Source organism: Maniola hyperantus, chromosome 9, assembly GCF_902806685.2.
Source record: "Maniola hyperantus chromosome 9, iAphHyp1.2, whole genome shotgun sequence".
Taxonomy (NCBI): domain Eukaryota; kingdom Metazoa; phylum Arthropoda; class Insecta; order Lepidoptera; family Nymphalidae; genus Maniola; species Maniola hyperantus.
Genome location: NC_048544.1, coordinates 8,430,333 through 8,446,323, shown reverse-complemented (window position 1 = coordinate 8,446,323; position 15,991 = coordinate 8,430,333). Strand labels below are relative to the sequence as shown.

At 38.2% G+C, this 15,991-nt stretch overlaps 1 protein-coding gene and 1 long non-coding RNA gene across 6 annotated transcripts in view; both read right to left on the bottom strand.

Moving 5' to 3' along the window:
• LOC138402779 (uncharacterized) overlaps positions 1-15,991 on the bottom strand; it is a 135,967-nt gene that overhangs the window by 20,566 nt on the left and 99,410 nt on the right. The gene's annotated exons all lie outside the window — the stretch shown is intronic.
• The window catches only part of LOC117985401 (max-binding protein MNT-like), a 57,764-nt gene that overhangs the window by 20,566 nt on the left and 21,207 nt on the right, over positions 1-15,991 (bottom strand). For 3 of the 5 annotated variants that reach the window (XM_069500772.1, XM_034972103.2, XM_034972102.2), the window contains exon 2: positions 6,024-6,567. The exons of 1 other annotated variant lie outside the window; for it this stretch is intronic. In XM_069500772.1, the coding sequence (XP_069356873.1) occupies positions 6,024-6,423 (400 nt within the window). In that variant the 5' untranslated portion in view covers positions 6,424-6,567. The remainder of the gene's footprint in view (positions 1-6,023; positions 6,568-15,991) is intronic. One more of the 5 variants, XM_069500771.1, reaches the window with a different exon arrangement.

The following is a 15,991-nucleotide window of genomic DNA, read 5'->3' as shown; positions in this document are numbered from 1 at the left end:
GTAGATTTGTAGAGCGTTGTCCTTAGGTATTCTGGGTTCCGTGCCTTAAGGTGAGACTGAGTGACTAGATAAATGAGACCTTTTGCAGCCGGACAATTTCTGATCTTATGAGAAATCAGAAAATTAATGCGGACGAAGTCGCGGGCAATTGCTAGTAATTAAGTATAAGCAGTTCATAAAACTTACTCAGATATTAAGAACTTATAGATATTCCATGGCAAAACTCTACAGGCACAATATTTTTTTGCCCTGCCCATTGCCACTTCAGCTTCGCAACCCGTTGAGCTATGTCAGTAAATCTAGTTCTCCTACAGATCTCCTCATTTCTGATTTGATCACGTAGAGAGACTCCCAAGCATAGAAGAACCATAGTTAGTGACCTTGTCTCGGATCAATATGTCATCACTCGCAACAGTCAGCACTGTTCGAAGACTTTGGTCTTCGGAATGATGTAATGGTGATAATTAATTACGTAAACTTAAAATTACTACGAGGGTTCCAAACGCGCGGTCTGTATACCAGGTAGTTACCTACAGTATCAATTCGCTATTTCATGAATACCTCACAGTTCATGAAGGCCCGCGAGCCACGGCTTAGGAATGCAGTATCCCTGCTGCATTAGGAATAAAGAGTTGGAACCAGACATTGATATGGGAATGGGACCATATCGCTTCCTCTATCGAGGAAAATAATCATGCAAATCAGTCCAGCAATCAAGGAGAAATTGGTATACGAGGCTCAAAGAACAAAAACGCTCATGGAACGAAAAAACTGCTCACAACGCACTAGTTTTTCCTCAAAACAAAACATTCAGAACATCGCAAAACTACGTCAACGCCCATGACGCGTTGAGCTTGGTGCAAACGCAGAACGACCAATAGGGAGGCTATTTATTTTATTTTGTACAAGAAACATTTTACTGGTGCCTAGCCATGCTAACTGTCTGTCTCAGGCACCAGGCTTACCAGGAGAGCATGTCTATCGAGGTGGAAATAAAACAGGGGTTTACTCGTGCGTCATTCGAATTTTCTCGGAATTTTTCTTCGAGCATTTGCGATTTGAGTGCTATTGGCATATCTGGAACGACTTGGGACAAAACTATAATTTACATTATGTACATGTCATTTTTAAGCAAACGGAGGTAGGTATTCGTGAACCATTATCCTGCAACGTGCCTGCAACTTATTGTAACTATGTTCAAATCACATCTACATGTACCAGCTAACTGTATACCCAATTTCATCAAAATCGGTTAAACTGTTGGGCTGTGAAAAACCTGATAGACAGACAGACAGACACACTTTCGCATTTATGATATTAGTATGGAAGTATGGATTACTACGAGTATCTTCCGAGAATATTTAACGCTTTTCCGACAAATCATTATATCCTATGAAGATGAACAAATTGCCACATTTTTGAGAAAACGAGCGTTTACAGGAGTAGCGGTCAAAATAACAACTGTAAAGCGACCTCTTTTGGCATGAAAATGAAACTACATAACTTTAAATAGTTATCTCAGATTCAGCGCACCGCATTAAAGTGAATGATGGCTTGTATTCATATTTATCAATTATTCCTGATTCATGATCAAATATAAGAAAACACAAAGTTTATGATACTATAGTTATAATGATATAATCGTATAGATTAACTTGCCAATAATATTTTTATCGCAATGTCAACAACCTCGCGTTTTGCGCTCTACATTCTATGACGTAACTCCAAGCAACACGTGTAAGCATTATCTTCAATATTAAATTTTACGTTTGTGTTGGATCAAGGATGTTTGTGCTAGTCGCTCGCTACTGACCTACCTTAGCGAGTTTACTTACCTAGTACCTAGGTACCTAGGCAAAATAAAAAAGTCCACTACCTACATATAAAGTGAACCGACTTCAACAGAAAGAAAGTAAGAAAAAACATTTATTTGTTGTTGGTGTACAAAGTAAAATCAAAATGTACCTACAAATGTAACGTTTTCATCTGTGACACCACTTCAATGGGTGTACACTGTACAGCTCAGCATAATGTCTTGCATTACATTATGCGTTAACAGTTCACTTAATAAAATTCAGAGCGCAGATTTTCAGTGCGGAAAAGCACTGAAAAGCATTAAATAATATTTAAATTACTTTCGAACCAATTTACTTTAAACCAATAAACAAAAATTCTTAACGTAACTTGTAAGTGGTTTTGAAGTCAGCGCCAAACTCGCTATCCATAATATTATGATCCATACCTCCTAACAATAGCAGAGGCATAACCTTGCGAAAAAAATCAGTTAGGACCACAGAGTACACTGGTGTAGAATATGGATGTGCCTCGTGATTGTTCGGGCTCGCGCACACATTGATTGCCTCGGCCGAGCAATCTTGAGTCTTGAGGCATATCACGAATCGAGCATTTGACTCGCAAGTTGCGTCAATAATAATGTAGATATCGATACCTACCTTAATCAATATAAAAATAGGTAAAACAAAAGTCACCTCCAAATCGTTTTTAAAATGGCTGATAAAATTATTATGGAAATGTAATGACGTCAATGCGATTCTTATTTCTATCTGGGATTAAACTACCTACAAGTTTTTATGTCTCAATAAAATAATGTAATCAATTTGCTCTCGCAATATAAAATGTTTAACAGTTTTACACCCAACTTCATAGATTTTGCACGAATTTGTTTTCCACATATTTGCAAGGATTGTGCAAGATGCAAGCCCACTTAAAACTTGCAATTTTAAGCAATTTATAACAGGTATCATGACTCGAAAGCTTTGTTATTCTGATAAAGTCAAATTACGATGACCCGTCCGCACTTTATACTCCCTGCATTTAGTTTGGACGGGCCAAGCAGCATCGTGATTTGTATGTAGGTATAATAATAAAATAATTATCTAAGCTAAATGACGCTAACTTGAAGACATTATAGGTTATAAGTTTAACAGCACCAAGATCAGGCATTGAAGGCATCGGAAAAAGTCGTTACCTACAGACTACAGTACAGCGAAACCAGCGAGGCCATGTACACAATATTTATTTTTGAAATGAGAGGGCATATACATATAGGTACCTAAAATTTTTGGGGACATAATGTGTAAAAAATGTAGTGCATAAAATGCTTAAAAAAAGAAGAAAATCGGACGGTAGTCGCAAACTACATACAGATAAAATAACTGAGCCAAAGGAGGAAGATGAAAACGAAGACAAAAAGGTTGTGAGAAAAGACAATAATATAGTGTTCCCGAATTCCGTGCTGTAGGCGAAAAAACAGTAGGGTGAAGAGTCCGGCAATAAGTCCATGAGGATTTCCCTATAGTATAAAAATACTGTATAAAATATGTACCTACTATATAAAAATATATGTCAGAATCAAACCATGAAGAGGAAGATCATGATATTACGATGTATTTGAATAATCACATGTCGCAATGAACGCTGGTTCACAAATATACAATAGCAGAGTGAACTGTGACAGCTAAGTGTATTGATTGATCCGGCAAATAAGGAGTTTTTAAAAATAAAAAATAATATTAGCCAAGTTTATCGTGCTGACTAATATTCCACTTTCACCTCCAACTAAGTTGTAGAAACAAAGTGTATTGGAAATGACAATATAATTTACCCACGATGATTGTTGTAAATATATAAGTACATATTATGTGTTAGTTCTGTATTTAATATTATACTTGTATTTAAAGTCTCTAAATGTAAAATGAAAATGATTGCGGTACACGAATGTAAAACTGATAAGATAATGGCTATGAAAACAAACGTGATTTTTAGGAATAAGCTAACCTGATAGCTTGTTACTGAGTGTGTGGGATTTATCAAATCAGTCTGCGAATACATTTAAAGGCAAAATTCTGCAAATTCGCGATTCTCATTAATTAACGAAAATGTTACTGATAATGTGATGATAATATGGAATCCTGTTATGTACACAATAAACTAAACTAAAAAGACAGGTCTCAAATTGCTACTCCTGCCCCCGCGAAAATATATAGCACTAAATATAGCTCTGTGAATTTAGTTTATTTTAGAGATTGTGCACAACATGTGCACAACAGACCCCACATTGTACCCGTTATGAAAACTGAAGAAACTCGAATTAATAATATTTCCTTTCCAAGTTACATTACTGAAGGTAAAGGGTCAGCTGTTGAAGAACTAAGTTCACCGACGCGACGTAGTTGAGACCTAAGAACGATATTACGAAGATTAAGTGGTAGGTGGTTGCATGTCTTGGGAATAATAGTGAACTTAGGCTCTAAATAGTCCCATACTGGTATAAAAGAAGAAAAGAGGAATACAATTTAACGTAGTCGCGGTGCATCCAGAACAATGTATTAAGAATATAAAGAGAACCGCGAAGTGGTCCAAAGAGGAAGGCTGAAAGCCGGGTGCAGGTATATGGATTATGGGTGTGTAATTGTATATGGACTGAGCATTTACGTTTGATTTCTTGACAATTTGAGGACTGTATGACCTAGTTGTAACAACGCATATCAATCGATTGCGGTTGTTTAGCTATGTTGACCAAATGTAAACAGATTTGTAACTGGATTCGGCCTCTTCATGCCTCGAAGAACACGTCTGTCGATCCCACTTATTATCACTAACATCTGATAATAACGATAAAACCTAATTTCTCTTAATAGAATTTATATGCGGTAGGATGTCGGTACCTACCGCATTATTATCCCAAGAAAACTCTTTCTTTATGTGGTTAACAATGAGAAGGAGTCTCATGACCCTCAGCCATGAGGAATACCACGCAGAAGGAGTGTGTGTGTGTGTGTGTGTGTGTGTGTGTGTGTGTGTGTGTGTGTGTGTGTGTGTGTGTGTGTGAGAGAGAGAGAGAGAAAGAGAGAGAGCTACCGATGCTGATTGCCAACTGCCATACAGATTCAATTTGGTTATAAATCTCGGCTGTCAGCAAAAAACAGTCGAATAAAATTGATAGCTATTAGCTAGGTACAACTCAAAAGTAATAAAATAAATTCGCTGGGACATTGTAAATAAAAGGTTTATGTAACCAACACACAAACATTTGAATACCATCAAATCCAATAAAGATGTGACGCATTTGCGTCTGATCGTAGGAAGACATTGCGTAACGATTTCAAGTGCTACTTATTATAATAAATTGTAATAGGCATACTGTGTTAATCTTCATCCACCTGGGCACACGAATGACGGCACATTGGTACTGATTACTGATTAATAAAACAATAATTCTAGGTAGGTAGTGGGTACCTATTACGAGCTGCGTGTGGGTTCACACTTCACACGCATCCTCCTCGTACAACTAGGTATCCTTATTAAATATCACAAATTCGAAAGTGTCTGTCTATCTGTCTGCTACGTTTTCACGGCGAAATTTAGTACAGAGATTTTTTGCTACTTTTTGTTCCAGAAAATCAAAGACTTTATACAGGAAAGTCTACGTGGAAGAGTCCCGGGCATTATCTATGTATTTGGTACAGAGATAGCTTGCATCCTGGAGGCGGACATAGACTAAGTACTTTTTACGCTGGAAAATCAAAGAGTTTCCACGGGATTTTTAAAAAGCAATTGAATATCACATGTTTTATGAGTGAAGCAAAATATCTGGAGGAAACCTGCATGCTTGAGAGTTTTTGATAATGTTCTCAAAGGTGTGTGAAGCCTGCCAATTTGCACTTAGCATCGTGGTGGACTATGGTCTAAGCTTAACCTTTTCCATTCTGAGAGGAGACTTATGGTCAGTAGTGAGCCGGCGATGGGTTGAGATACTGATACTTCATACAACTATAATAACGGATGAAATGAAGGTTACTTTGAGTAAATAAGCAGGAAGTAATTAGATATAAATTAATTGTAGTTGATTGAACAACATGAATTAAAGATTGATGTCTGAGGGTCTATTCATAACATAATTTACCGTAACACTGTACCTAGATTAAACTTACTTAAAATTGCAATCTCTTTACGTATCCTAATAGAATAGTAATAGGTATAGCTAATTCGTAACAACTCACCCAAGTACTCTTTAATCCACTTCTTTTTTGGAGGCCGTGCGACCTTTGGAGTGTCCTCTTCCTTGATGGGGCTTTGAGTATTCGAAGTAGAGGGTTCTTCAGCCTCGGGTGCACAAGGCGCAGAGGTTACAGAAGCTACCAACGACTGAGGGTACCCGTAGCCATTTATAGGGTAGCAGTTCGACTGAAACTGTTGGTATGTTTTGAGCACGATCGGAATTGGCTCCACTATGCTGCCGTATTCTGTCTCCCTAGTATTAATCGCAATGGTGTGGAGCGTGTCCGAGTAGAAAGCGTCGCCAGGCGCACTCATCGCTCCAAAAAATTCCGGTTTTGCACCACGTTGTTGATAATTTGTAGTGACCAAATTCACTTCGGTGGATTCCATGAGTATACCCATTCTATGTTCAGTCACAGATTTTGTTAAAATCTTACTTCACTAGTCCGTATTAACATAGTTACATTTGACATAATATTTTATTCTCTAAAAGTCACTTTTAACTAACTCACTTAAGAAGTTACAACTTTATTTAATTTCAAGACACTATAAATGATAAATAATATCATTTTCGTTAGGTGCGTTTGCGAAGGTGTATTTTTTCCGAACAACAGTGCGTTATTGTTAAAAACTTTTTGATTTGGTATTCATGCACTTATGGCTTCCATAATGAAATGACTTACTTAACGTAGTTTTTGCGTAACGGCTTGCCAAGAAAACCATACAAAAAGTTGGGAAAATTCTAAACAAAGTTTTTCTCGTTTTCTTATTTCGCAGACTGACGTAGTTATTGTTTTTATGGCTTTTGGAACAATGTTACAAATCTATACAATCCACAGAGATCGATTGTTCGAGAAAAGTTTAAAAAATTAGCAACTTTTTAAAGAAGCCCATATTTTTTTACTTTTCGTCTGTTATATTTTATGTTGTCTGTTTCGTATGTTAGGTAGATCTTCTTGGGCAGGCCTAACTTAACTACCAATATAATTAGTAGCATTAGTAGACGTGCGCACTGCGCACGTACAATACCTGTCTATTTTTCATCTAGAATGATACAGATTACAGCCGGAACTATACTAAATGTAAAGGTGCGAGCGAAAAGGCAGAATGACTACAGAAAATGTGTAGTTCGATAACGTCACGACCACGATGTGCTCAACAAGTGAGGAGAGCGGCCTACACGGCAGCATGGCTACGGGCACGTGTACTATCTCCCCTCTCTTCACTCATTGCCAACGGAGTGTAACAATTTTCAACCTCTTCCATTGCCGTGTTACTCTGGTACGCGGGGCAACTAAATTGGCAGACATTATTACTTACCAGTACCACACCAGACCTTTTTACCCCAGTTGCTTTTACTTAGTAGGTAGTTTTTTGTGATAAATAATAATAATATTATAACGCATGACCTTAATAATGTACATACCAGATATTACACAGATTAGGAGTTCACATGAATAAATGGTAAGTACGTAAAATATTACTTGTAGCATTGTACATAAAATGCACCTACAAGGTGATCCACCCGGCTGCCCTTGCTCAGGTGGAATTTGAGAAATATAGGATCTCTAAGAAAACATTAAAGAAAAGCTCGAAAAAATCGGTGTACGTACACACATTTAAAAAACCGGCCGAATCGAAAAACTCTTCCTTCTTAGAAGTCGGTTAAAAAGCCTAAAGTCCGTCTGCGCGGACGAAATTAGGTACCGGAAAAGTTTGAAATCCTCTGAATAGCATACTTAAGACCCTTCAACTGGTCGGCAGGTTGACTGATTGATCGACCCAAGTCCCAACGACCACCTAACCTTCCTAAATTTTTTGAAATTTTATCAAAATAGAGCTTATAGGTAGTGCTGGCAAGTTAGACATTAACCTCAAAATAAGTAACGTAGTTTTGATTTTTGGCACAAGTATTCCTTAGGATCTTAGAGAAGTATATCCTCGAAAGTCTCCACAACTAGGACTTCAGCTTTCCCCCTTTTCCCCCCAAATGTCTAATCGGCCATGGTTTTTCGTAATTTCCACAAAACGACGGGATGATTTGATGGGCTGAAATGAAGAATTCCTTGACCAAAAAAGCCGAAAGTTAGAAAAAAGTTGCATTCTATGATAGGTACAAAAGGACTTTAATTTCAAAGCCTGTGACGTGAAAATAACATACTTCTGGTAATCCGAATCTGGTACTTAAACTCTTTTTTGTGGACGTGTGGTGTGTTACGTTTTTGTTTTTATTATTCAAAAAAACAAGCTAGGTACCACCTACTTGTGGTTAATAAAATTGTTGTTGTCAAGTAAGAAAAATCATTACGAATGTTCTTTGAAACATGAATGGTCATTAAAATAAATAGATACATAATATGCTAATATCTAAGTCAATGATAGTGGCCGGTACCTAATAGAATATGATTAATATTATAATATACGGGAACCGCTGAACGGACAAACACACACACGCACACATGTACACAAAAATCCAGTAGTAAAAAAGGTTCACTAATGAATGACAAAAAACGTATGACAAATTATCAGTTCACCAAAAACTTTTGAAAAACTAATCAAATCACAAACGTCGTATACCGCAAACATATCATTTTACAAAAGATCATTTGACAAATATTCTATTCACAAATGTTTAACTTTCCAAATTTTTAAAAATTTATTATTTCACCAAATAATTTGTTTTTCAAATTCGCGATTTTACAAAATAATAGATGATAAATTTATTATTCGATAAAATAACTAATTAACAAAAAACATACAAAGTCTGTTTTGCATACATATGCAAACCCCTATGCAACGCATCAATAATATCATGGGGAATAGATAGAAAAAAGGAGTTTTCTGGGTGCGAAAAAAAGAAATAACCCACGAAGGGGATGGCGGGGTCCAGACCCCGCCATCCTCTTCTAACCTAACCGTTCCAAGTCGGAGTGGCCCAAGTCCCGAGCTCGCTTCGCTTGCTCTTGATGGTGGGAGCGGGGGTGGATGAGAGAGACCCCCCACCATAGTGGTGGTCTCTTCTCGTCGACCGGGGCCCGTCGACGGAGCCCCGCTTCGCGGGGCTCCTTTTTTCTGGGTGGTAACAAAAGAAATAACCCACGAAGGGGATGGCGGGGTCTTACAGACCCCGCCATCCCCTTCTAACCTAACCGTTCCGAGTCGGAGTGCCCCAAGTCCCGAGCTCGCTTCGCTCGCTCTTGATGGTGAGAGCGGGGGGGATGAGAGAGACCCCCCCACCATAGTGGTGGTCTCTTCTCGTCGACCGGGGCCCATCGACGGAGCGGAGGAGGGGCTCCGTTTTTCTGGGTTGAAAGAGACCCCCCATTATAGTAAGCGGTCTCTTCCGTCGGCCCGGTCGACATATAAAAGATTTGAGTGAATTCTTAAAGTATTTATCAAACAGTTCATTTTATCAAACAATTCATTTTATCAAAATAAAAGTGCGATATGTTGTTTTACTAATTAACACGATTAAAGAAATCAATTGTTTGTCAAATGATATTTTATGAAATAACAATTTGTCTGGTAATTTGTTTTATCAAATGAATTATTTGTAGAAACATAAGTTTTATAACGATCATAAAACGATTCATAATTTTGCCAAAATTTGTTTGGGAAATGAAACTTTGTCATATTTTGTTTTTTGTCAATTGATCGGTCACCAGTAAAAAAACTACTTAATTCACTTGTTGACGTACAGTTATACTGCCTTATTAGTCAGAGCAATAGTAGGTAGGTAAACGTGTCAGTACAAGGCAACAATGTGCGAAACATTCAACAAACAATACGCCTGCTATCCGCGTGGGTTACTCTGTACAACGATGACGATCTTATCTATGTTTGTGTAAGTAGGTATATTGTACCTAAAAACTGGTCAAGTGCGAGTCGGACTCGCACACGAAGGGTTCCGTATCATGCTACAAGGCAGGGTTGTTCAGGGTTGTTGCGGATTGCCAATATTTTGAAACCGATTATTAGAAGTTCACATCCGTAGATGCGGATGCGGATGTCTGAATTAATGCAAATGTTCCGCATTTGCGGATGCGGATACGAATATCCGTAACACTCCTGTTGGTTAAAATTGTACACTTCTTGATTGGTCAGTTAGCGAACGAAGATATCAACTAGCAAACGCGCGAGGCTCGCGCCACTCTGGCCCCACCCACTTTCTTTTCAGGTTGTTACTTGTTGCAAATATGAATCCGCATCCGTAAAGACGGATGCGGATTTAGAAAATAATGTACGGAATCCTAAAAGAGCGAGGCCTGCCTTGCACTTGCCCGGTTTTTCTCTAGTATATACTATATAGTATATACCCACTATAAATTCCAAAGGGTGTCTGTTTCTTAGTTATCCTTCAATCACGCCGCAACGGATCGACGTCATTTTTTGTATGAATATAGACTTGCATAAAGACCTGGAGAACAAGAAAATTCCGGAAAATCGAAGAGTTTCCAGAGGTTTCTGAAACCCTAATTCCGCACTGACGAAGTCGTGGGCATCACAGCTAGTGGATGTTTAAAATTATAGATTAAATGTCTGTCCGTGATTTTGAAATAGTTAGGTTTATAGGTTTTATAAATAATTATATACGTTGCCCACGACTTCGCGTGAATTTAGATTTTTTTTAAATACCGTTCATGAAACAAATCACGTCGATTCGTTGCTCTGTTGCGCTGCGTGCGACTGAAACTGAAATCTGACTTTCAAAAAAGGAGGAGTTGTGTTTTTCTATCTGTATACGCCGAAATCTTTGAGATTTGTGAACCGATTTGAGTATTTTTTTTTAGCGTTTAAACTACCGTGAGTGATTTCCATTCTAAATAATATCTGTCCCGGCTTTACTCACGTGTTAGTCAAAACCGCGGCACGTGCGCGAACGGACTCCGTTGAAAAAGGGCCCCGTATGGGTTGGAAACTAGTCGGGCTAACGTCGACTAAACACGTGAGTAAAGCCGGGACAGATATTAATTTTTTTAATCGATAGAGAAACTTTTCGACAGTGTCCCATGAAAAATTTGGATTCCAACTCCTCAATTCTGATTCTGTACGGGATCTGACCACCAAAACTGATGCGATTTAGAAACTGTCATAACTTACATTAAAGGTACCTACCACGTAGAGACTTTTTGAACTCGAGGACCCAACTCCTCGGCCCTGATGCTGTACGGGACCTTCCTAAATTGTGGTGATCCCGATCCCCGTGATGTTTTTACGAAATTTGGTACCGAGATACCTTGCATCCCGGGGACGGGCTACTACAGATAGGCTTTTGTTTTGTCCTGGAACATCAAAAGTTCCTAAGGGATTTTTAAAAACCTTAATCCACGCGGACGAAGCTGCGGGCATCAGCTAGTTTATAATATGGGTAGTGACTAGTATCCAATCGAAATCGAAATTTCTGTGTGTTTGTCCAGGCTAATCTTCGAAACGGCGCAGTGGAGCCGCGTTTGACGACACTTCCGTAGGTATGTAAGATTTCCCGGGAAATAATATTTTGTGAACAGAAAAGACCCCTACGATTTTCTAGAACCTCTAAATCCACGTGGACTTAATCGCAAAAAAATTTTGGTACTATTTTTAAAGTACCTATGAAATATGAATACAATAATATTATGCTCTTAGGTAGGTAGGTATAACGCGCAAAACGGCATTATGTAACACTAGCTGACCCTGCGAACTTCGTTCCGCCTAACAGTCGATTCAAATTTTTTAATTTTTTTTAAATCCCCACGATTCAGGACTTCAGTACTTTGCAGCATCAGGATTGAGGAGTTGAATCCAGAATTTTTTATGTGACCACCACGAAAACTTTTTTGTTGATTTAAAAAAAAAATTGCAAATCGGTCCAGAAACCTCGGAAAAATCGATGTAGAAAAAAGAACCACCTCCTTTTTGACAGTCGGTTAAAAACCGATTACCTTGAAATATTTACGGAACAATTTTTAAAATATCCCCTTTCTAACAAAAAAAGAATGAATGAAATCGGACTACGCGTTAATGAATTACAACTCAGTATACATTTTAACTTTCATCCCCTCTCCTACGGGAACCATGCTGAATTTCGGGATAAAAAGTATCCTATATTCTTCCTCATAGTATGACCTCAAATCGTACCAAGTTTCATTGGAATCCATTCAGTAGTTTCAGCGTGATGCGCGGCCGTGATACAGACAGACAGACAGACAGACAGACAGACAGACAGACAGACAGACAGACAGACAGACAGACAGACAGACAGACAGACAGACAAAAATGAAAAAAATTACAGTTTTGTGTTCAGTATCGATTATAGAGTGCCCTCGAAAAAAAATTTTCAAAATATCTTCAATGTACAGAATTTGACCTGTTACAGTTTTATTATAAGTATAGATGGGTATACGCAAGGGCGGATCCAAGGGGGGGGTCACGGGGGTCATGACCCCCCCCTGGGCTGCGTCCAGGACCTAGGTGGACCACTAATTAAAATTGTTAAACATAATGTTTTTTATATTTTTATATACCTAGATATGTAAGTTCCTTCAATACTTAATCAATTTAATATAATATTTTGTATGATGGCAAAAACATTATGTTCTTGCGAACAAACGCATCCAAAATTTGAATTTTACCGCGCCACCGCTACCTTTCATCGAGATGTCACATTTCGTGTGTCGTTCTTCAATTATTGAAGAACATCACACGGCACTTGCCCAGGGCCCACGATCGATTGGGGCCCAGTAGTCCCTGCCAGATCACCAAACTATAACAGACCAACCGATATTTTAATACCCAAAAACATATTTATTTCGATAAAATCAACGGTCAAAAAAGCCATCTCAAACAAAGGACCGTAGATTTTGTTAAATAGTCTTATATCCGATCTTTATTGCCTTTACGCAAATGATAGAATATTTCATTCTTTTTCACACTTTTTAAAAAATTCCCGACAGTAAAAACCTCTAAAAGTAAAAAATAATATGTATTATATACCTATAATGTATTGGTCGGATTGGTCCTTTACGTTTATTATTTATAGTAAAGTTTTTATTATCCAAGCGCTCTTTGCATCTGGGGACCCCTAAAGATAATAGAACTATTCTTTATACAACAAATGACTTTATAGTTTTTAGTACAAAATTTTTGGCATTTATCTATATCGTAATACAATATTTCTGACATTTATCTTTTCTTTTTTGTAAATAATGTCATAAATTTTGCGCTCGCTTCGCTCGCACGTACGGTTCACTACGATTAAAAATCCCTTCCGAGATGCAAGCTATCACTGAGTAGTACCTACCTACCTACATTTGGCCGTGAAAAAGTACCTAACAAGATGATAGACAGACAGAAAATTTCGCGCTCGCTTCGCTCGCGCTTTTGCTCTGTATTAGTTGTTCCTTGTCCGCATTGATTTAGGTTTTCAAAAAACCGTAGGAACTCTTTGATTTTCCGCATAAAAAGTGTATGCAGGTTTCCGGGACGAAAGCTTTCTCTGTGTAGTACCTGGTCAAAAAGATAGACCGTCAAATGGTAACAGATAAGTAGATAGACACGCTTTCTCATTTATAATATTAGTACCTTAGTAGCTACCTTATGATTTTTTCGTAAATATATGAAAAATTTCGCGCTCGCTTCGCTCGCGCTTTTACTTTATATTGGTTAATGCCCGCAACTTCGTCCACATAGATTTAGTTTTTTAAAATTTCCGTGAGAACCCTTTAATTTTCCGGGATAAAAAGCCGTTTCCGAGTGTAAACTATCTCTAAATAGTACCAATTTTTGATTTAGAATATGGACTTTGAAAAGGTAACAGATAGATAGAAACATTCGCATTTATAATACGTCTTGAACGTGACTTATCTGCTTTCTTTGCCTATTCCAAGAAAATAGTACCTACTCTGTCAAGATCATAGGGGCCCCGTTATTCTAATGTGCCCAGGGCCTCCAATAGGTTAAAGACGGCCCTGCGTGCGGGTGTGCGGGGCGTCCCCCCCCAACCCTCGCTCGTCATACCCCGATTACCAACTCGACCTGTCGCAAGAGGTCGAGATGTTGTGACTTGACCACGACTATGTGACCCCCCCCTGGCACCAAAGCTGGATCCGCCCTTGGGTATACGACACATGTATGTGTTTTCACAACTTTGAGTTGTGTAATAGATTCCTAACTCTCGATATGATTTTACCTACTCGATATGTTGTATTTAATATGTATAAGTAGTATATTACATTATTCGCATGGCTACTACTGTAATGTAAGGGCCTAACATAATAAGGGCGGCAGCGTGACGCATTTTAAGGGGTAACGGTTCATTTAAGGTTTTCTTAGCATTTGCCTAGCACCTTTCACTTGTGCTAGGAAAATTTAAGAAAAGGTTTTGATGGTACGATTTTCTGGGATAAAAAGCCTATGTCGTTTCCGGCATGCATGCTATCTCTGAAGTCTGAATTTGAATTGTACCTGATTTTGGTATTTAAGCAGTCGGGTTTTTTGGTTTTTTTAATTACCTAATTTTATTTCCCTGTTTTTAGTGTAACTACCAGTGTAAGTGGTTATTTTCTATGATAGGTCACTCTAAACTGTTTTCAAACATATAGATTGTCTATATTTCCTTACTCGCCATTTAAAGTCCTTTATTTTGATACACCACTCAAAGGTCTTGGAAAAAATTTCAGTACACACATAAAATCCTTCATTTTGATTTTTTTCAATAATTGTATGTACCTACCGCCTACCCAGTGACACTCGCGCCGTCAAGACAAATCTAACGACGTATCATTTATCTAAATAGGTTGAGCCGTTGAGTAGTTACGAACGGACATAGGAACGGGCATTTTCCACCGATTCCATCGGTTTTTTTCACTCCAAACAGTTTTCACACATATAATCCATACTAATATTATAAATGCGAAAGTGTGTCTGTCTGTCTGTCTGCTAGCTTTTCACGGCCCAACTGTTCAACCGATTTTGATGAAATTTGGTAGAGTTAGCTTATATCCCGGGGAAGGACATAGGCTAATTTTTATCCCGGAAAATTAAAGAGTTCCCACGGAATTTAAAAAAACGTACATCCACGCGGACGAAGTCGCGGGCATCATCTAGTATAAAATATGTAGGTAGGTACCTAACGTCTGTTATGCTTAGCTGATTCCTAATCCATACTAATATTATAAATGCGAAAGTGTGTCTGTCTCTCTGTCTGTCTGTCTGTCTGCTAGCTTTTCACGGCTTAACCGTTCAACCGATTTTGACGAAATTTGGTACAGAGGTAACTTGCAACCGGGGAAGGAAGGACATAGGCTACTTTTTATCCCGGAAAATTTAAGACTTCCCACAGGATTTTTAAAAACTTAAATCCACGCGTATGAAGACGCGGGCATCAGCTAGTCATTTATATTTTCGTACTTGCCTTTCAAAGCCCTTTATTTTGATACCCCACTCGAGGGTCTTCCAAAAAAAGTTTTTTCCAGCCCGCACATCAAAGCACATAAAATCCGCCATTTTGATGTTCTTAGAATTTTAGTAGTGACACTCGCGTCATTAAGACGAATCGAATGACGTATCATTTATCAAAATCGGTTGAGCCGTTCAGTAGTTACAAGCGGACATACATACATACATACGGGTCAAACACATAACCCTCCTTTGGGCTTCGCAGCAGTCGGGTAAAAAGGTTCCAGCTCAGCGTTATGCTGTATGCCTTAATACACAGAAGCATACAGGCATACAACGCTGATTTTCAGCTAGTATCCTGAACTGGGTAGCGAGAATATAGAACTCGTCCTGACGAGCTCTATAGTCTAATACAGAATTCGAGCGTGGGAATTCATAATTGGTATAAACTGTAGTTGATGAATTTTTCCAATTAATGAGTTCTGGCAGTAAGCTGATGATTTATAGTTAAAATATCTATACCTACCTATTACTCGTATACCTAACATTGCTTTATAAGCATAAGCAACATGATTAATACCAGGAATGATTATTC